Source organism: Suncus etruscus, chromosome 8 (genome assembly GCF_024139225.1).
Source record: "Suncus etruscus isolate mSunEtr1 chromosome 8, mSunEtr1.pri.cur, whole genome shotgun sequence".
NCBI lineage: Eukaryota > Metazoa > Chordata > Mammalia > Eulipotyphla > Soricidae > Suncus > Suncus etruscus.
Genome location: NC_064855.1, coordinates 2,360,888 through 2,379,809, shown reverse-complemented (window position 1 = coordinate 2,379,809; position 18,922 = coordinate 2,360,888). Strand labels below are relative to the sequence as shown.

Sequence of the window (18,922 nt, the reverse complement as noted above, 5' to 3'; positions counted from 1 at the left end):
TTCTTTGATTTACCAGGGTACAGACCCTGCAGGAACTAGAACAAGCGAGCAGGAAGGCCAGTCATCAGGTGGGCAGCTGGTTTCTGGCTATGACCTACCAGCATCTCCCTGCAACAGCATTTTGCATCTGTTGACTATGCATTGGGTCTTGCCAAGACCACTAGGTACCACGAGTTCACAGAACAGTCATGGGTGGTCCTGTGTTGCTTTGGTAGCTGGGAGATATCCAGCCAGGGCTGTTGGAACACAAGGCTCTTCTGGCCATGTAAGAGACCCTGAGGCAGTGGCCACCTCCTCTGGCTCACAGTATGAGGAGTGTGTGCCCACCAGAGGAAGGTCCCTGTGCAAGCACAGTGTTTAATGCCAATACTGTTGGCAAATGGATGACCTCAGGTAGCTCCTTGTTTGCTGGACTGTGTGACCACATGGGCATACCCAGAGGTCAGAGATAAATCTGCTCCAGGGTACTCTGGCTCCAGAGTAGAAAAGGGGCACTTGATTGCCCTGCCAGCCACGTGCTGTAGGCAGCCTGTGTGTAAGTGGCTCATCAGACTGCTCAGTGGAACAGATGTCATGAGACCAGCTGCTTGAGAGCCAGAAGTTCCCATGGGGGTGGAGGCATAGTGTTGTAACCACGTCCACTCCCATACCTGTGCTTATGCCCACTCCTGGATGAATCAGGAGCGAGTGAGTGCTAAGAAGAGTGACTGTCAGAGGCTTTATTTGTGAACTTGCTGTGAGCAGGGTCCCAGGATGTCCCCCTTTGATCCTCCCGTCCCTTCCAGATGGGAAGGCAGTAGAAGTGGACCCTCACCATATCCTCATAGAAGACCCTGATGGCTCCTGCGCTCTCATCCTGGACAACCTGACAGGCTCCGACTCTGGCCAGTACATGTGCTTTGCAGCCAGTGCTGCAGGCAATGCCAGCAGCCTGGGAAAGATCGTGGTGCAAGGTGTGCTGAGAGGGAGTCAGGTGCGGTGCTCGGGCCAGGTGTGAGGGTCTACTGGGGAGAGTGGCTATGACGCTCAGCTCGTTCGTGCCCTGCAGTGCCTCCACGCTTTGTGAACAAGGTTCGAGCCATGCCCTTTGTGGAAGGGGAGGATGCTCAGGTGACCTGCTCCTTTGAAGGTACCCCACACCCTCAGATCAGGTGAGTGGCTTGGGCCCATGAGGAAAGCAAGGGGATTCTCTGGCACATCACAGGCCCAGGGGCTCCACACTATGATCTCATGATGTTGGCTGTTGGTAGCAGTATGAGAGAGGACAGTCTTACTCGCCTGGGTTGATTTCAGGTGGTACAAAGATGGGGCCCTGCTGACCCCCAGCAGCAAGTACCAGATGCTGAGTGAACCCCGCAGTGGCACACTGGTGCTAGAGATTCGGGCAGCTGGCACGCAGGACCTGGGCCACTATGAGTGCGAGGTGAGGGCCGGCTCCGTTTACTCTGGGGCCCAGAGGCGAGTAACCTGGAAGGGGCATTGCTGACTTGGAAGGGACACTCACACAGCATAGCTCAGTCACTATGACTCAGACCTCCAGCCCGGTCACTGGTCACTGATCTGGAAAGTTGGCAGACTCAGCTGTATAAGGAAGCTGCATTTCAGGAGCAGGGCCCTTCAGCTACTGCCATGCTGGAGCATGCATATAGAATGCCCCTATGTCTCAGGAGGCTCCAGACCGTGCTGGTTCCCTGAGACGAGGTGGGGATGGGAACCATTTCTCTAGTGGCCAAGCTTAGGCTTCCTGTAAGTGACTTGAAGAGCCAGTTTCGGTATGCCATGAGTTCTGAGCTGGGCACCCTTTGCTCCACAGTTGGTGAACCGTCTCGGATCAACGCGAGGTGGTGCAGAGCTATTTCTGCAGAGCCTAGCACCGAGGGCCCGGGAGCAGATAGCTGCGGTGGAAGGTCAGTATGCGTCCGGCCATTGCAGAGCTAGCTCTAACTCACAGGTAGAAACCATTGAAGGGAAGGGCGGCCAGGTGGGGAGGGTCTCCACAGTCTGGGGCTACAGAGATGATCAGGAAGGCTTGCCAAAGAGGTTTTAGTATGAGTGGTCAAAACTTGGACTCCCTGGCCTGATTCAGACCTCCCCTTGGGACCTGTGATGAACTCGTGAGGCAGGACAGCATCCGCAGATGGTACACACCCTGGCTGTAGGTCTCCAGCAGGATGGGAAGGAGAGAGTCAGATGAACTGAGGGGTTCATCCAGAGCACTGCACAGAAAGGCTGTGTGTTGGTGCTGGCTCTTCCAGCAGCTAGACTGTCCTGCCAGCCACAGAGTGACCTGTGTTAAGTTTCATGTCTATCTGGGCCCCATGACAGTCACATACATGGGACACGAGTAGACCCCCCACTGTGTGATGAGCTATATCGACCTGTCCCTCTTTCTTGTGGGTCTCACACTGGGGAACCATGGGTCTGCGTCCAGCTCTCTTACCTGATTGGTGACAAGCACATCTGCAGAGACATTTATTCTGTCATCATGACGTCCTCAGCTTCGGGCTGGAGGAGTGGTCACCCAGGAATTGGAAGTGTGCGCCGCCTCGCTGCTTCCTAATCCTCAGCCCTGCTTCATTCACCCTTAACCTGAGAAGGCCTTGGTCCATGTGGTGGGCCTACTCTCTTTGCTATCCAGCTGCGCCAGCCAGGATCCCGCTTTGCTTGGCTTCCTGTCAACCTGGTGCCACTAGGTGCAGTGGTGGAAAGACCTGTTCAGGGAGAACAAAAGAGGATTCTGGGTTTTCCAACCTCACCCTGGCTTGCAAGTAGTGGAAACATTGTACCCAGTATGGCCCAAACATTTTTTCAGGTTCTTCAGGCAGGACCCCACTGCCCTGTCATTCAGCTGAACCCCCATCCATCCGTGGAGGGCAACTGGTACAGTTTATAGCCATCATGGTTGTATGAAGGGTCTGTAGCAAAGTCCCCAAGCTAGCAGAGATATTTTGCGGGGCTTAGAGAGGGGTCTTGGAGTTGTGACTGCCCATTGTTTACCAAGGCAAGGCTGGGGCCACCTACACCCCAAACCAGAGATAAGCCAGCTGGAGATGGTGGGGGACTACTTTAGGGATCTAGACCCCCACCTGCAAAGTGAGCACCACAGACTCTTATCTGCTGGCCTCCAGGAGGAAAGCTAGATACAGCTGAGCTTGCAGGGCCAGGGAGTGCCCTTGGGAAGGCGACCTCACTGTTGCCATCCCCTGTGTCCTCCAGTGCCTCCTCAGTGGCACAAGCTTCATATGCACCCCACTCTACTGTGGAAAGATGCCTTGCACTCCTGTGGGCGTTTCTGTGGGAGAGCCACTGGTGCTGAAGGCCATCCCTGGGGGCTGCCCAAGTGACTGGTCATAACCCTCGCGTCCAACTGTTTTCTTTGTAGTCACTGAGCAGGAGACTAGAGTCCCCAAGAAAACCGTCATCATGTAAGTGCAGGCGTGGACCTCCCCCTCTGACTGCTGTGCGCCCGCATGCTCGCTCCCCTGCTTGCTGCCTGCCAGCGCTCACCCAGCCTCACTGCTCGACTGACCACATGTTTGGATGGGCTCCTGAGACTCAGAGGCCGCTTGCTCCTGCAGGAGTTGGGCTCTGGGCATCTCCCAGAGCTGGCTGTTCTGTGCTCAGCCAAGTGGCTAGAGCTCTCACAGAGTGAGAACTATGCCCTGCACCTCTGAGGCGGGTGATGCCTGAGGTTGTTTGGAGATGAGGGTCTCATAGCTGGGTGTACCTGTAAAAGGAAGGTTCCGGCTAGATTGGTGCATTAGAGGACTTCCAGTAAGAGGCATATGCAGGACAAATAAAACCAGGAGGGGAGAAGGCTGGCTTAGGGGTCCCCAGGTGAGTCCTTTGAAATGGAGAAGGAAGATGATACAGTGAGCATGCAGGAATGGATTCAAACCCAGAGGGACAAGGAGATTCATTAGGTCTATAATTATTCACACCCCCCCCCCCCAAAGCTGAATGCCCCACGGTGCTCCCAACAATAGGAAACCTGCTGAGGGCTCACTAGTTTTCTTCAGGCCAAGTGGCCATATCTCCCACCCTGAGAGGCAAGGCCAGCTAGGTTCCACTGTCTTCCTTTCCTAAAATCCAGTACTGTGGCCTATGGGGTTTTTGGAGCTTCTAGAAATTGTGAAGGAGTGTAGAAGGGCAGGTGATGGTCTTCAGGAAGTTTGCTGAAGTCAGTACATAGGAAGCCTGTGGTGTTTGTGAAGTCATGATTCCCAATTTTACAAGGGAAGGAGCTGAAATTTTACAAGCAGTTTTACAAGTGGCAGCAGTTGACTAGAGGAGGCAGTTGTGGGGAGGCCTGGTGCTCCCTTTTGTTCTGGTCGTAATTAGGCATTTAAGGGTCAAATACTTAATTTGTGGTATAGAGAAGGGAGGGAATGAATCGGTAGTTGTTCTTGCAAGCTGAGCTTTTAGAGTTTGAAACCATACTCTTATTGGAGTATGACCAGCTCCAGGACCCTAGAGTTTCAGTCTTGGTACGTGATACTGGACCTCAGGGTCAGGATTATCCAGGTCTGGTGCTGGGACAGATGGAGATGTCTCTGTGCTGTGCCCTCTTTCCTGTGTACTTCTGGCACACTAAACAAGCCTGGCACCCCTGTCTTCTCAGTGGCTGCCTACTTACACACTAACCTGCCCTCCAACCCCACCCCGCATGCACTGCTGGCTCAGGCGCACGTCCAGGTGGCGCCCATCTCTCGGGCTCTTCCTGCAGAGAGGAGACCATCACCACCGTGGTGAAGAGTCCCCGGGGCCGCCGCCGCTCTCCCAGCAAGTCTCCATCCCGGTCACCTTCCCGGCGCTCCACCAGCGTGTCCACAGCAGCCACGCCTGACGTGGGGGCTGGCCAGTCCCCCAAGCCTGAAGCAGAATCCAGCTGGAGGTCCCCTGTGCCCACGTTGTACGTGACAGAGGCTGACACCCGCACACCAGCCCGGCTTGGGGGCGCAAGGCCCCAGCCCAAGTGGGTAGAAGTGGAAGAGACTGTGGAGGTTCGGGTGAAGAAGGCTGGGGGTACCTCTGGGCTGCTCCTTGTGCTGCCTGGTGAAAACCCAGAAGGGGACCTCAATGCCAACAACTCCAACAACACACTGCTGGCCCAGCTGCCCCAAAGCCAGGGTGGCCCTGGTATCCTCCACGTGAACTCCAGGCCAGAGGGGCCCCTCAAGCTGCCCCCTTTCCAGATGGCTGAAGAGAAGATGGATCCTCTGGTGGAGTTACACGAAGAGCCCCCAGAAGGTGATGCTCTTCAGGGCCATGACCCGAAGATCCTCACATACCAGGGCCGAGTGCTGACGTTGGCGGACCTGGACGACTACGTGCCACAGGCTGGGGAGACCTTTGGTTGCAGCCGCTTTGTGCCCAGTCCCTCAGATGAGCCACCCTGCGAAGTGTCAGTACTCCAGAGGGAGATTGGGGAGCCCACGGTGGGGCAGCCCGTCGTGCTCAATGTGGGACGTCCCACAAGCCCCCGAAGCTTCTTCAGCTATGTCGGCAGACCTCAGGAGGCATCCCCGTGGGAGTCCCAGGTCTTGGGCCCAGTGAGCACTTCCTTGTACACCCAGGAGGCCCAGGCTGGGGCCGCCTCGCCCTGGAAGTCTTCCTTCTGCACCCAGGTACAACGCTCTGCCGACAGTGGCCAGAGCAGTTTCAAAACGGAGGTGTCTACGCAGACTCGAAGCTTTGGGACTGTGGGGGAGACAGTCACCCTACACATCTGGCCCAGCGGAAAGGGGGCAGCAGGCCCACCCCAGGACTGAACCCACCTTTTCCCAGGAGCCAGCACTGACCATGAGCTTTTCCCCGTAGGAAACCAGCCTTTATCCTGGACACTTCCTACGCTGTGGGACTAGCCTCAGCTGAGGACAGTGCTGCTCTGCTTGTGACCATATCCCGTTCCCCCCACTCCAGCCCCATTGTACAGCGCCCCCTCCCTGACCATCCCCAAGAACAGATTCTTTGCCTCAGTGCCCGCCTGGGTGTCTGCAGGCCAGATAAGGGTCTGTGCACGGACATTACTGGTCACTAGCCTGACAATAAATAAGCTCTGTCATCTTCGTCTGCTGCCTCTGCTCTTCTTTCTGCCACCCGGACAGGTAGCAGCAGCGGCCTATGGGTCTCTGCAGTCAGCGTCAAGAGGTGCTGTGTGTGGGTAGACCAGGGCAGGTGATGTTAGTCATTACGTGCTTGTCGGGGAAAAACAGGCCTTCCCAGTGGCCAGTCCTTGCCAGGGCAGAGGTGGGGAGGGGAGGAGTTTGGGCTGCTCCAGGAACAAGACGGGCCACGTGTGGCGTCTGGAGCCAGGTAAGGCCAGTTAAGAGAAAGCTGCCAACTGGAAGGGCTTCGTCTTCAGGACTCCCAGAACCATGTACGCTGACTCAGACCTGAGGCGCCACCCTCCCAACCTCCTCTTTCTTCTTCAGGGGCACTGCTTACGTGGTCAGTGAGAGTACCCATGACAGACTTAGTTTTTTTTTTTTTTTTACATATGTGGCAGTTTCTGCAGACTATGTTGTTCTTGAGTTTGTGGCTTAGTTTCTCTGTATCCAAAGTCAGAAGAATTATGGTTTTCCTTGGGATGAGATCCCTTCCACCCCTGTTTTGCCTCTATTGGTTTTTGGTGGTGGTGGTGCTCAGGGGTTACTCCTGGCTCTGCAATCAGGAATTCTCCTGGTAGGTTTGAGCAACCATATGGGGTGCTGGGGATCAAACCTGGGTTGACCCTCTATGCTGTGCTATTGCTCCAGCCTTACTGAGAAGTTTACTTTTGATCTTAGTAACAGATTTTTTAAAATCCTACTTAAAAATCTGTTGCAATGCAAACTCTCCCACCTAACTAGGTCAGTACTGCACAGAGCCCTGTGAAGAGAGGAGAGATGATATTTCCAAACGCTCCCTCCAGCAGTGTCAGCCAGGACTCACTGGCAGACCTCCCTCCCTCCCTCCCTCCCTCCCTCCCTCCCTCCCTCCCTCCCTCCCTCCCTCCCTTCCTTCCTTCCTTCCTTCCTTCCTTCCTTCCTTCCTTCCTTCCTTCCTTCCTTCCTTCCTTTCTTCCTTCCTCCCTCCCTCCCTTCTTTCCTTCCTTTCCTCCCTCCCTCCCTCTCTTTTTTTTGGGGGTCACACCTGTCAGCACTCAGAGGTTACTCAGAAATCGCTCCTGGCAGGCTCAGGGGACCATATGGGATTCTAACCACCGTCCTTCTGCATGCAAGGCAAACACCCTACCTCCATGCTGTCTCTCTGGCCCCTGGCAGTCCTTTCTTGGTGCCGATTTGTGAGTCTCTTTTGCTATATAGACATTTTGAACTGTATCAGACCCAATTACTCATTCTTACTTTGTTTTCCTGGCACTGGAGTGGGCTTAAAGGCTATCTCTAAGGTTGAGACCTGCATTTTTCTTGGTTTCAAATCCAAGTTTCTAAAATAAAGTTTGAGTTTCTGCCCAAGTTTTAATGGTCCAGGTCAACACTGGAAGGTAGATGAAGAGGGTGGAGGAGGCTTGGCCGGGAGCCCCCAAAGGTGCCCATGTTGTCCTGGGTTAACCCCAGTTTTCTCCTGAGGCTTCCTGGACTGAGCAAGTGGGTGGGAGGTGGGTTGGGAGACATGTGGGCTGGTGGGTGGGGCCCGAGCTGGCTCAGCCATGCAGCTTCCTGGGACCCCCCTCCTGGCCCAGGTTATGCTCACTCTACTGACCTGCCCCTCCCACAGATCCTGCTGGGCCCCTCCTGGCAATGGTGGAGCCAATGGACCAAGAGACTGGAGCTGTCCCAAGGGCAGTGGGAGGTCCTGAGGCTCCCAGATCCTCTGTGGGGAGTCCCAGTCTTAGCTCTGGGGGACCACCTGAACAACAGACAGCAGATGGTCAGCCCCAGGGCATGGCAGCAGCTGCAATGTCTGGTAAGACCTACCCAGCAAGTTTGCAGACTTGCCTAAACCCCAGTTCCTCGGGTGCTTGTGCCAGGAGGGGCCTGGCAGAGCTGGGATGCCCTGGCTCAGCCTCAGTCTCCTCATGAGGCAGATGGGCTCGGGACCTACTTGGTGCTCTCCCATAGTCACAGCAGGTCTGGGGTGGGGGATTGCACTCGCTGGGGAATGGAGAGAGACATAGAGGAGCCTCTGCTGTTGGGGCCTTGCCTGTGGGATACTTCAGAGGCTCTCCAGAAGCTCTGCCTTACAAAGCTCCTTGCCTCACCAGCTGAGCCCTCCCTGAAGGGGCCACAGCCCGTTCCCACCATGGGCCCACAGCCCGACTTGGGCACGGAAACTCAGGAACGGATCGTGCCTATCCGGTAACTTCCTTACCTTCTGGGACATTGGTAGGGAGGGCGGGAGCCTCCGAAATGAGGGGTGCAGCAAGTGCTGACTGGTTCTCTGCTCCCAGGGTGGAGGGTGCAGCTTGGCCTGCAGCGGGTGCCGCAGAACCTCTCTGGAATATCCATAGCCATGTGATCACAGAGACCACACACAGGACAGTTGTGTTCCAGGCTGGTGATGTGGGGACCACAAGTAGGTAGCCTCTTCCTACCCTGAACTGCCTCAGTGTCAGGCATGGGCTAAAAGGGGGGGTACTTGTGTGTGTGTGTGTGTGTATGTGTCTGTGTGTCTGCATATATTAGTGTCTGTGCGTGTGTGCCTTTATGTGTGTCTGCGTTTGTTTATGCATCTGTGGATGTCGGTGTCTCTGTATGCATGTCTCAGTATCTATGTGTCCGTATATATCAGGGTCTGTCTGAGTATGTTTGTGTGTGTGTGCACGTATGTCTGTCTGCTTGTGTGTGTACTTGTATGTCTGTCTAGCAGGCAAGGCAGTGTGCATCTCGGGGCCTTGCTGTCTCTGCAGCACACTGTAGTGACTGTAGGTTAGGTGCTATCAAGGGTGTAGCCTGCGCATACCCACAGACCCTGTCCATCCACAGAGCCTCCGTCCATGCAGGTCACCATCGAGGATGTGCAAGCAGAGAAGGGCGGCACTGCCTGCTTCCAGGCAGTCATAGAGGGCCACCCGCAGCCCACAGTGACTTGGTACAAGGTGGGGACAGGCCAGGGTGGGGTGGAGAGGACTGCACAGACTCCCAATCAGGGTTGCCAGCCTTTGTTGAAGGGCTGCCTGTGCCATGTGCCTCCAGGATGGTGTCCAGCTGGCACAGGACCCCCGGATGATTCCACAGCAGCAGGGGACCACCTACTCCCTCGAGCTGAGGGATGTAGCCTTGCATGATGCTGGGGTCTACACCTGCCTGGCCCACAACACTGGCGGCCAGGTGTTGTGCAAGGCAGAGCTGCTGGTGCTAGGAGGTAAGTTGGGGTCTCAGATGGGGGACCTGTGTCCATCATCTCTACCTCACCTTGGGCTGATCCCCACTGCCTTACCCTAGGGGAGGCTGAGCAGTACTCAGAACAGCGAAGCTTCCGGAGGAAACTGCAGTCCTTCTATGAGGTCAAGGAAGAGATTGGAAGGTGTGGAGCCTGGGATGCCTTTCTGCCTCCCTTTGACCCCCGTGCTCACCCAGAGCCCCCCTTACCACCTGTCTACCCTCCTCCCAGGGGTGTGTTCGGCTTTGTGAAGCGAGTGCAGCACAAAGGGAATCAGATGTCTTGTGCAGCCAAGTTCATCCCTCTGCGCAGCAAGACACGGGCACAGGCTTATAGAGAGCGTGACATCCTGGCCACACTCAGTCACCCACTTATCACGGGCTTGCTGGATCAGTTTGAGACCCGAAAGACCCTGATCCTTGTCCTGGAGCTGTATCCTTCCCCTGACTCCAGTCCCAGCATTCAGACCTGCCAGTGTGTCTCTTCCTGACCCAGCACCTAAGCCTTGGTGTCTGGTTCCAGTGGTGGGCAGCACTGGGTCTGGCTAAGGGTCTCAGACACAGTCTCTAGCCTCCCTGGCACTGCTTCATAGCTACTGCCAGCCTGTTGGGGGGAAGGGCTGGTGTGTGGACAGGGTGGGTTCCAGACCCCAGGCTTTCCTTGACAGACACAGGTGCTCGTCAGAGGAGCTGCTGGACCGTCTATTCAAGAAGAGCGTGGTGACAGAAGCGGAGGTGACTTAGTGCCCCGCTGTCCACCCAATCCCACTGCTGGCACATCCCTACTCTGCGTCCCAGTTCATCCCCTGCTCCACCCTCTGCTCTGCCCTCTAGATACATCTAACTTCTAGTGAGCTGTCCATATCTGAACCCTCATTGCTCACTCCCAGACCACACAGGACCAATGGCCAGGCCTCCTGCTTTGTGCAGCCTGCTGCGTGCCCCCAAAGTGGGCCTCTTCCAGGGCCCACACGAATCCCTAGCTTTGAAGTTCCTGGTATTGGGGGTGGTCAGGGAGTTGGTGCTCACTTGAGCACCTGCGTTTGCTGCAGGTAAAGGTCTACATTCAGCAGCTGGCCGAGGGGCTGCATTACCTGCATAGCCACGGCGTCCTCCACCTGGACATTAAGGTATTCTGGAGCCTCTAGACCCCCATTTTAGTCTGTGTCCCTGCCCCAAGCCCAATGGCCCTTCCTGACCTGATATGCACCCCGACTCTGCCTGACAGCCCCCCAACATCCTCATGGTGCATCCTGCTCGGGAAGACATTAAAATCTGTGACTTCGGCTTCGCCCAGCGTGTCTGCCCCACAGAGCCACAGTATAGCCAGTTTGGCTGCCCTGAGTTCGTGGCCCCCGAGATCATTGAGCAGACCCCAGTGAGCGAGGCCTCTGATATCTGGTATGCGGCCAGGGCCCAGGGCACCAGCTCACCTGCCTGGGACCAGGCTTGTAGGGGATGACTCACGTGTGCGGTTTTCTCTGCAGGCCCATGGGAGTCATCTCCTACCTGAGGTGAGCTGCTGCCTCCTTCCATCACAAGCACCAGTTACCCTGGCTGCCCAGCCCAGCCTGGGAGCTGAAGGGCAGCTATCCTGGGAGCAGGCTCCCAGCCAACGCCGATAAGAAGCTGGTGCCGCCCCTTCCAGGGCTGTCCCTACGTGTGGGTTGCCTTGTCCAGAAGTCCCTGTGATAGTCGTGCTGTCTGATGAACTGGCTCTCACCTCCCCCATCTGAGCAGTATATTCAGTCCTCCCAGCGTAGGGGGACCCAAGAGCTAGTGATGACCCATTCCCTTTCTGCTTTTAGTTTGACCTGCTCTTCTCCTTTTGCGGGCGAGAGTGACCGTGCCACCCTCCTGAATGTGCTGGAGGGCCGGGTGTCTTGGGCCACTCCCATGGCCGCCCACCTCAGCCCGGAAGCCCGGGACTTCATCCAGGCCACCTTGCAGCGTGCACCACAGTGAGTATGGCTCTGCCCCGCATCCTGGTCAGCAGCTCCAGAGAGCCTCTGCTTGTCTGACTACATCTTTCCACCCCTCCTCTAGGGCCAGGCCTAGCGCCGCCACCTGCCTGGCCCATCCCTGGTTCCAGGTGAGTAGCTGAGCCTGGTTCCCAGGAGGAGTTGGGCCATGGACCGTAGGGTTCCTCCAATGATATGGCTCTAACTTGTGTCCCCAGAAATCTGTGCCTGCCGAGGAAGCTCACTTCATCAACACCAAACAGCTCAAGTTTCTTTTGGCTCGCAGCCGCTGGCAGGTGAGTTGTCCATTTCAGGGAAAGCTGTGACTGACACACTTCACCTGGAGGAGCAGAGGATAAGGGAAGGACTCTGATGGCTTGTCCTCCCCCCGCAGCGCTCCCTGATGAGCTATAAGTCTATCCTGGTCATGCGCTCCATCCCTGAGCTGCTCAAGGGCCCACCAGACAGCCCATCCCTCGGGGTAGCCCGGCACCTGCGAAGGGACACCAGTGCCTCCTCCAGCTCCTCGTCGTCCTCTGATACTGAGCTCACGCCCTTTGTTCGGGCCAAGTCATTGCCCCCTTCCCCTGTGACCCACTCCCCTCTGCTGCACCCCCGTGGCTTCCTGCGGCCATCAGCCAGCCTGCCAGAAGAGGCTGAGGCAGGCCTACCCACAGGCCCCCAGCTGACTGTGCCCCAGGACAAGGTGCCCCGGCAGAGCATAATCCGTAGCCTGTTCTACCAGCAGGCTGGGGAGGGCCCGACCCCCAGCAGCCGTCGGCACCCAGCTCGGCGCAGCCACCTGCTTAAGGGTGGTTACTTTGCAAGCACCCTCCCTGGCCTGCGGGAGCCCCTGCTGGAGCACCGCATGCTGGAGGAGGCTGCGGGGGAGGACCAAGCCCCCTCCTCAGAGACCATTGGCCAGAGTGTCTGCACCGAGGCTAGCGAGGGGCACTGTCCACCCTCAGCCCTCTCAGGCCAGCAGAGGGACAGTTGGCCAGGGGAGCTTGCACTTGGTGGTACTGCCTCTGCCCTACCTCCACTCACTGGGCGCCCTGTGGGCTGCTCTCAGCAACAAGGGTCACCCCAGGACAGCTGTGGGGGTCTCTCCCAGCCAGGCTTGGGCTGTGACCCCCCTGCAGTCGCCCCTTTGCTTCCTGGCTCTGTCCCTCCAGGGTCGTGCCCAGAAACCCACCTGGCACCCTCCAGCCACCTTCTCTCCAGGGATCTCAGGGGTGCTTCTTCCCTGAGTGCAGCCAGCCCTCAGTCAGGGTTAGCTATAGGGCAAGAGGGCACCCCTTTGGGCACAGAGCCTGGCTCGTCCCTAGACGAGGACCTGGCCCAGGAGGAGGCTGTGCTCTGCCCACCTCGGCCTCAGGAAGTGACAACCCGCAAGTTCTCCATGAGCAGCCGTGGAGGTTATGCGGGGGTGGCGGGCTATGGCACCTTTGCTTTTGGGGGGGATGCAGGGGGCATGCTAGGACAGGGTCCCCTGTGGGCCAGGATGGCCTGGGCTGTCTCCCAATCCTCCGAGGAGCAGGAGGAGGCAGGAGCCCCAAGTCTCCCAGAGACCCTGCCTGAGAGCGGTAGTGACTCCCCCAGGGCCTGTCCGGAGCTGAGCTCGTGGGAAGATTGTGGCCAGGGCCCCCCAGTGTCACTGGTGCAGATCCGGGACCTGTCTGGGGACTCGGAGCTGGCTGACACTTTGTCCCTGGACATCTCAGAGGTGGATCCTGCCTACCTCAATCTGTCCGACTTGTACGACATCAAGTACCTGCCTCTGGAGTTCATGTTCTTCAGGAGGGTGCCCAAGCCTGCAGAACAGGAGCCACCCTCCCCCGACTCTGAGGCTGAGAGCCTGGGCACCCCGTGGTCCTGGCCGGGCCCAGAAGATCTGGAGATCTCAGAGGAGGCAGAGGACATGCAGGCCCTGCTTGGGGAGGCCACCAGCAGGAAGCGCAAGTGGTCGGCCCCATCTCACGGGCTTCTGCATGGGCTGCCAGAGGAGCCAGTGGAGCCCGGCCTGCGGCGCCGGGTGAGGGCCTCGGTTGCCCATATCTCCCGCCTCTTGAAGGGCAGGCTCCAAGGTGAGGCCCCGCCCCATGGCACACGCTCTGAACCCTAGCCCAGACACTTGTCAAGCCCTCTGTCCCCGCACGCATGCACGCCGCGCACATGCGTGCGCGCTCGTACACACAGACAGGCCCAAGGTCACCTTCCTACTCTTCTCACAGCCAGGCCTGCTGGCACTTGAACTCTAGAGAGCTGCTCTTTGTCTCGGGGTCCACATAAGGCGAGCTCTACTGCCTGAGTTGTCCTATACATGGACATTAGGCAATGGCCCTGGGTCCCTGGACTCTTCCTGCCACTCCCAGGCCACCCTACAGCCTTGTGTTCCCTGCAGGGCCAGACAAGGAGGGACCCCCCAGGAAGAAGCCAGGGCTGGGGTCCCTGAGGCTGTCATCTCCGAAGAGCAGAGACCAAGGTACGTGCACAGACTGCAGGGTTCCCTGGGCACCCTGGCTGGTGGAGTGACAAGCTGTCACCCCTGGAGTGAGCCTAGAACGCCAAGGCCTGGGGGTCCTCGTGGCTTTCCTGGAGGTGGCACTGCCGTGGTAGCTGTAGGTTGGTGGGGTCAGGAGTCAGGCTGTGCTCCGCAGCCGGGTCCCCTGGAAAGGCACAGTTTTCCTGTCTGGGATTTCCAGCACCGTTGTTCCTTAGAGAACTTGTGGACGACACTGTGGTCCTGGGCCAATCGGTGACACTTGCCTGCCAGGTGTTGGCGCAGCCTGCTGCACAGGCCACCTGGAGTAAAGGTGAGAGGCTGGGCTGGGGACAGGGGTAGCTGTGACAGAACATGAAGGGAGACAGGTTGTGTCCCACTGCAGATGGGGTGCCTCTGGAAGGCAGTAGTCGCCTGCTCATTTCTTCCACGCTCAAGCACTTCCAGCTTCTCACCATCCTTGTGGTGAGCGCTGAGGACCTTGGTACATACACCTGCACTGTGAGCAATGCGCTGGGCTCTGTGTCCACCACTGCTGTCCTGCGGAAGGCAGGTATGAGGCCTTAGGGTGGGGCCCAGAGGCCACTTTGCCCTTGGTTTGCCAGCAGACACTGGGATTTCCATACTATGGGAGCCAAGAGGGGCCACAGTCTAGCCACCGAGATGTCTGTTGGGGAGGGACGGGGACACTGGGTCTGCCCAGTAGTCAGAGCTGGAGCAGGGCTCCGTGATCATAGTCAAGGGAGGTTGGGCAGGGTGGCCCTGGGATGTGGCGTCAGATGAGGAGTACTGTGGGCCCCCAGAGCGCCCCTTGTCCTCCCCGCGCCCTGACATCGGGGAGGTGTACGCCGACGGGGTGCTCCTGGTGTGGAAACCTGTGGAGAGCTGCGGGCCTGTGACCTACACCGTCCAGTGCAGCGTGGAAGGTGAGCTGCTCCTGTGCTCTTGTCCCAGGGAGGGACTGCAGGGACCCTGCGCAGCACAGGGCCTGAATCATTTACCTGGGACAGGTGGTACCTGGAACACTCTGGCCTCAGACATCTTTGACTGTTGCTACCTCACCGGCAAGCTCCCGCAGGGTGGCACGTACACCTTCCGGACGGCCTGTGTCAGCAAGGCGGGCATAGGCCCCTACAGCAGTCCCTCAGAACAGGTCCTGCTGGGGGGCCCCTGCCATCTGGGTGAGTGATCGCTCCCTAACTCTTAACCTCGAGCATCACATCCCAGAGGGTTTGTGGGGCCAGTGGCCTATGAAATGAGGAGATGCTACAGAGGCTGCTGGTCAGGCTGCCTGACAGGGTATATTCCATCACTGGTTTCCCTCTGCACAGCTTCCAGGGAGACTGGACCTGCACGGCCAGCCCAGCTGCTCCCCAGCACAAGGACCTTCACCTTCCAGACGCAGATCCGAAGGTGCTGCCCCTCGCCTGATCCTCTGCCCTGGCTTCAAGCTGGTCATGCTGAGCCCTGAGCCCAGCCATCTCCCTCTCTCCTCAGGGGTCGCTTCAGCGTGGTGAAGCAGTGCCGGGAGAAGGCCAGTGGGAGGGCGCTGGCCGCCAAGATTGTCCCCTACCAGCCCACGGAGCGGGCAGCAGTGCTGGGCGAATACCATGCCCTGAAAAGCCTGCGCCACCTGCACCTGGCCCAGCTGCAGGCGGCCTACCTCAGTCCCCGCCACCTGGTGCTCGTCTTGGAGCTATGCTCTGGGCCTGAGCTGCTCCCCTGCCTAGCCCAGAGGTAGGAGGTTCTGGGCCGTGCTCTGTGGGGCCAAGTGCGACACCTCATCTGGAGCTCTAACCTACCTTTGTCCCCAGGGACTCGTACTCTGAATCTGAGGTGAAGGACTTCCTGTGGCAGATGCTGAGTGCAGCCCAGTACCTGCACACCCAGCATATCCTGCACCTGGACCTCAGGTCTGAGAACATGATCATCACTGAGTACAACCTGCTCAAGGTGGTCGACCTGGGCAGTGCCCAGAGCCTCACCCAGGAACGGGTCCTGCCCTTGGAGAACTTCAAGGACTACGTGGAGACCATGGGTATGCAGTTCGGGCATAGGCCTGACCTAGGGTGCAGGGAGCTCCCCCTTGCCCCACAAATACTCAACTTTCAACTATGCTGTCCCCAGCTCCGGAGCTCCTGGAGGGCCAGGGTGCCGTTCCGCAGACTGATATCTGGGCCATTGGAGTGACAGCCTTCATCATGTGAGTCCTCTTGATGATGTCGTGAGGGACAGGGGACCCCAGCTCCCATTCCCTAGCTCACAGGGACTTGCTCTGTGACTTGCTCTGGACTCCTATCACGCAGGTTGAGTGCCGAGTACCCAGTGAGCAGCGAGGGTCCGCGGGACATTCAGAAAGGCCTGCGCAAAGGCCTCCTTCGCCTGAGCCACTGTTATGCTGGACTGTCGGGGGGAGCTGTGGCCTTCCTCCGTAGCACACTCTGCGCACAGCCCTGGTGAGCCTCTTCTCTGCCTCTTCTCACACAGCTTCCCTCTCCTGCTCGCAGCACAGCTGAGACCTCTCCTCAATTTTCTTCCTCTAGGGGCCGGCCCTGCGCATCTAGCTGTTTGCAGTGCCCATGGCTAACTGAGGAGGGTCCTGCCACGTCTCAGCCCACAGCTGTGGCTTTCCCCACTTTAAAACTTCGAGCCTTCGTGAGGGAGCGTGAGAAAAGGCGAGCGCTGTTGTACAAGAAGTATAACCTGGGCCTACACTAGCCCAGCCCAGTACCCACACACCAATAAAGCAGACTCCAATGAAGTGTTTCTGAGGTGCTTACTGGGGATTGGGAAGGAGGGGTCCGCATGTTTCTCACCTTTAAGGCTCTGTTTTGGGGCTCGCTCTCTGTTCTTTCTGCCAGTCAGATACACTTAGTGTGGGTTCCACTGTCAGAACCAAACTGCCAAGTTCTTCAATTCTCTGGCAATCAATTTTCTTTGTAAAAAAGTTCTCTGGGGAACCCATAGTGTGTAGGAAGCCCTTAGAGTATACTGAAAAATTTGGGACCAGGCTGGTTTCTCTTTCCTGCTAAAACCCTGGATGGGCAGTGTCTGTCTCATAGGTGGGTGCAAAGGACACCCCACATTCCTGGAATCACTTTGCTTTTATAGGCATTTAGGCATTCAGGTATCAGAGTGCAAATCTGTCCTCCTATCTAGTAAAGCCTCTTCCTCCACTATGGATCAGGGACTCCTGTTTCTTCTCACACATCTCAGAGACTTGGTGCAGTGGGCAGGATAGCAGAGTACAGATGGACTATTCTACCCTGCCCTCTGGAGGTGCAGCAAAGGGCAGATGACCATAAACTGGGTGGGGCTGTTGTCATTTACTCCACTCGTACTCAAGAAGGGGACAGTACAAACATTGCCTTGTAAGGTGGAGAGTCTGTCAAAAGCGGGTTGTTTTGACTCAATTTGCCTTCTCACAGTAGCATGCTTCCCCCTTGTGGATATAATTCACATAGCATATTAGAATCCATCAGTATAAAAATCCACTCAGAAGTCAGTAATCTCAGTGCTGTGAATGTTACAGAAAAGCTAAAAACAAACCAGGCTGCAGGTAGGAGGGTCTGGGTCTTCAAAGAGGCCCATATATAGGCTCCAAAGAGGAATTTGACTAAGTCTGACCTAGCACTTGTTTATATAGAACAGAATTGTTGAACCATTTCAACATATTATAGTGTACTGCTAAGAAAATCCTACCTATAAGCATATACATGTGTCTTGTTTTTATAAAAATGTATCCTCAATCTAGGAAGGAATAATATACTAAATGCTATCAGTGCTGATATTAGTGGTGAAATTCAGTGGATTTTTTTTTTCTTGTTTTTGGGCCCCACCTAGGTTATTTCTGGCTCTGCAATCAGGGACCACTACTCAGGGTATTGGGGGAATTCATGGGATGCTGGGGATTGTGCAAGCACCTTACCTATAGTACTATCTCTCTAGAAATTCTATTTCTATTTTCTTTTTACTATGTGTCTAAATTTTGAACAAACATGTTTTTCTATTATAAAATGGAGCTTCCCACATCACTAATCATCAAGGAGATGCAAATCAAAACATCTGAGGTACTATCTCACACCACAGAGACTGGCAAACATCACAAAGAACAAGAATAGTCAATAACAATTATTGAATATAAATAAATAATAAATAAAATATAAATAAATAAATATTGAAAAAATAAGAATAAGTGATGGTGGGGATGTGGGGAGAAAGGAATTCTCATTCACTGCTGGTAGGAATGCCGTCTAGTCCAGCCTTTATGGAAAACAATATGGAGATTCCTCAAAAAATGGAAATTGAGCTCCCATATGATCCAGCTATACCTCTCCTAGGGATATACCCTAGGAAAACCAAAATGGAATACAAATATCCCTTCCTCACACCTATATTCATCACAGCACTGGTTACAGTAGCCAGAATCTGGAAACAACCAAGAATGCCCTTCAACAGATAAATGGCGAAATAAACTGTGGTACATATACACAATGGAATATTATGCAGCCATCTGGAGAGATGAAGTCATGATATTTTCTTATACGTGGATGGACATGGAAACTAGTATGCTGAGTGAAAGAGGGAGAGAGATAGATACAGAATAGTCTCACTCATGTATGGGTTTTAAAAACAAAGACATTATTGGGGCCGGAGCAATAGCACAGCTGTAGGGCGTTTGCCTTGCATGTGGCTGACCCAGGACGGACCCTGGTGTTCCATATAGTCCCCCAATCCAGGAGTGATTTCTGAGTGCATAGCCAGGAGTAACCCCTGAGCATCACCAGGTGTGGCCCCAAAACAAACAAAAAAAAAAAGAAAAAGACATTATAATAATACCCAGAGACAATAGAGATGAGGCCTGTGAGATGATGGCGAGTGCATTTACAGTAATAACTACACTAACAACTGTTGTGACAATAAGTGAGAGAAGTAGAATGCTTGTCTTGAAAACAGGCAGGGGGTGGGGAAGGGAGGCATATGTGGGCCATTGCTGATGGGAATGGTGCACTGGTGAAGGGTGATGTTCTTTTTATGACTGAAACCCAACCACAAACTTGTTTGTAATCATGGTGCTTAAATATATTATTCAAAGAAAAATGAGCCTTCTTTAAAGTTTGGGGGACTTATAAAAT

At 55.8% G+C, this 18,922-nt stretch overlaps 1 protein-coding gene across 1 annotated transcript in view; it reads left to right on the top strand.

The window, feature by feature from the left end:
- OBSCN (obscurin, cytoskeletal calmodulin and titin-interacting RhoGEF) overlaps positions 1-16,548 on the top strand; it is a 116,105-nt gene extending 99,557 nt beyond the window's left edge. Inside the window, exons 84-115 of the mRNA XM_049779012.1 lie at positions 786-953; positions 1,049-1,151; positions 1,294-1,423; positions 1,814-1,907; positions 3,383-3,425; positions 4,727-5,769; positions 7,720-7,908; positions 8,207-8,300; positions 8,393-8,517; positions 8,928-9,040; positions 9,138-9,306; positions 9,387-9,468; positions 9,556-9,756; positions 9,998-10,058; positions 10,376-10,453; positions 10,552-10,724; positions 10,811-10,837; positions 11,132-11,284; positions 11,370-11,415; positions 11,503-11,580; positions 11,679-13,371; positions 13,689-13,769; positions 13,990-14,100; positions 14,173-14,340; positions 14,591-14,713; positions 14,798-14,968; positions 15,119-15,200; positions 15,285-15,524; positions 15,602-15,825; positions 15,915-15,990; positions 16,094-16,243; positions 16,331-16,548. Coding sequence (XP_049634969.1) covers positions 786-953; positions 1,049-1,151; positions 1,294-1,423; positions 1,814-1,907; positions 3,383-3,425; positions 4,727-5,769; positions 7,720-7,908; positions 8,207-8,300; positions 8,393-8,517; positions 8,928-9,040; positions 9,138-9,306; positions 9,387-9,468; positions 9,556-9,756; positions 9,998-10,058; positions 10,376-10,453; positions 10,552-10,724; positions 10,811-10,837; positions 11,132-11,284; positions 11,370-11,415; positions 11,503-11,580; positions 11,679-13,371; positions 13,689-13,769; positions 13,990-14,100; positions 14,173-14,340; positions 14,591-14,713; positions 14,798-14,968; positions 15,119-15,200; positions 15,285-15,524; positions 15,602-15,825; positions 15,915-15,990; positions 16,094-16,243; positions 16,331-16,505 — 6,464 coding nt within the window. The 3' untranslated portion in view covers positions 16,506-16,548. The remainder of the gene's footprint in view (positions 1-785; positions 954-1,048; positions 1,152-1,293; positions 1,424-1,813; positions 1,908-3,382; positions 3,426-4,726; positions 5,770-7,719; positions 7,909-8,206; positions 8,301-8,392; positions 8,518-8,927; positions 9,041-9,137; positions 9,307-9,386; positions 9,469-9,555; positions 9,757-9,997; positions 10,059-10,375; positions 10,454-10,551; positions 10,725-10,810; positions 10,838-11,131; positions 11,285-11,369; positions 11,416-11,502; positions 11,581-11,678; positions 13,372-13,688; positions 13,770-13,989; positions 14,101-14,172; positions 14,341-14,590; positions 14,714-14,797; positions 14,969-15,118; positions 15,201-15,284; positions 15,525-15,601; positions 15,826-15,914; positions 15,991-16,093; positions 16,244-16,330) is intronic.
- Positions 16,549-18,922: the final 2,374 nt, after the last annotated feature.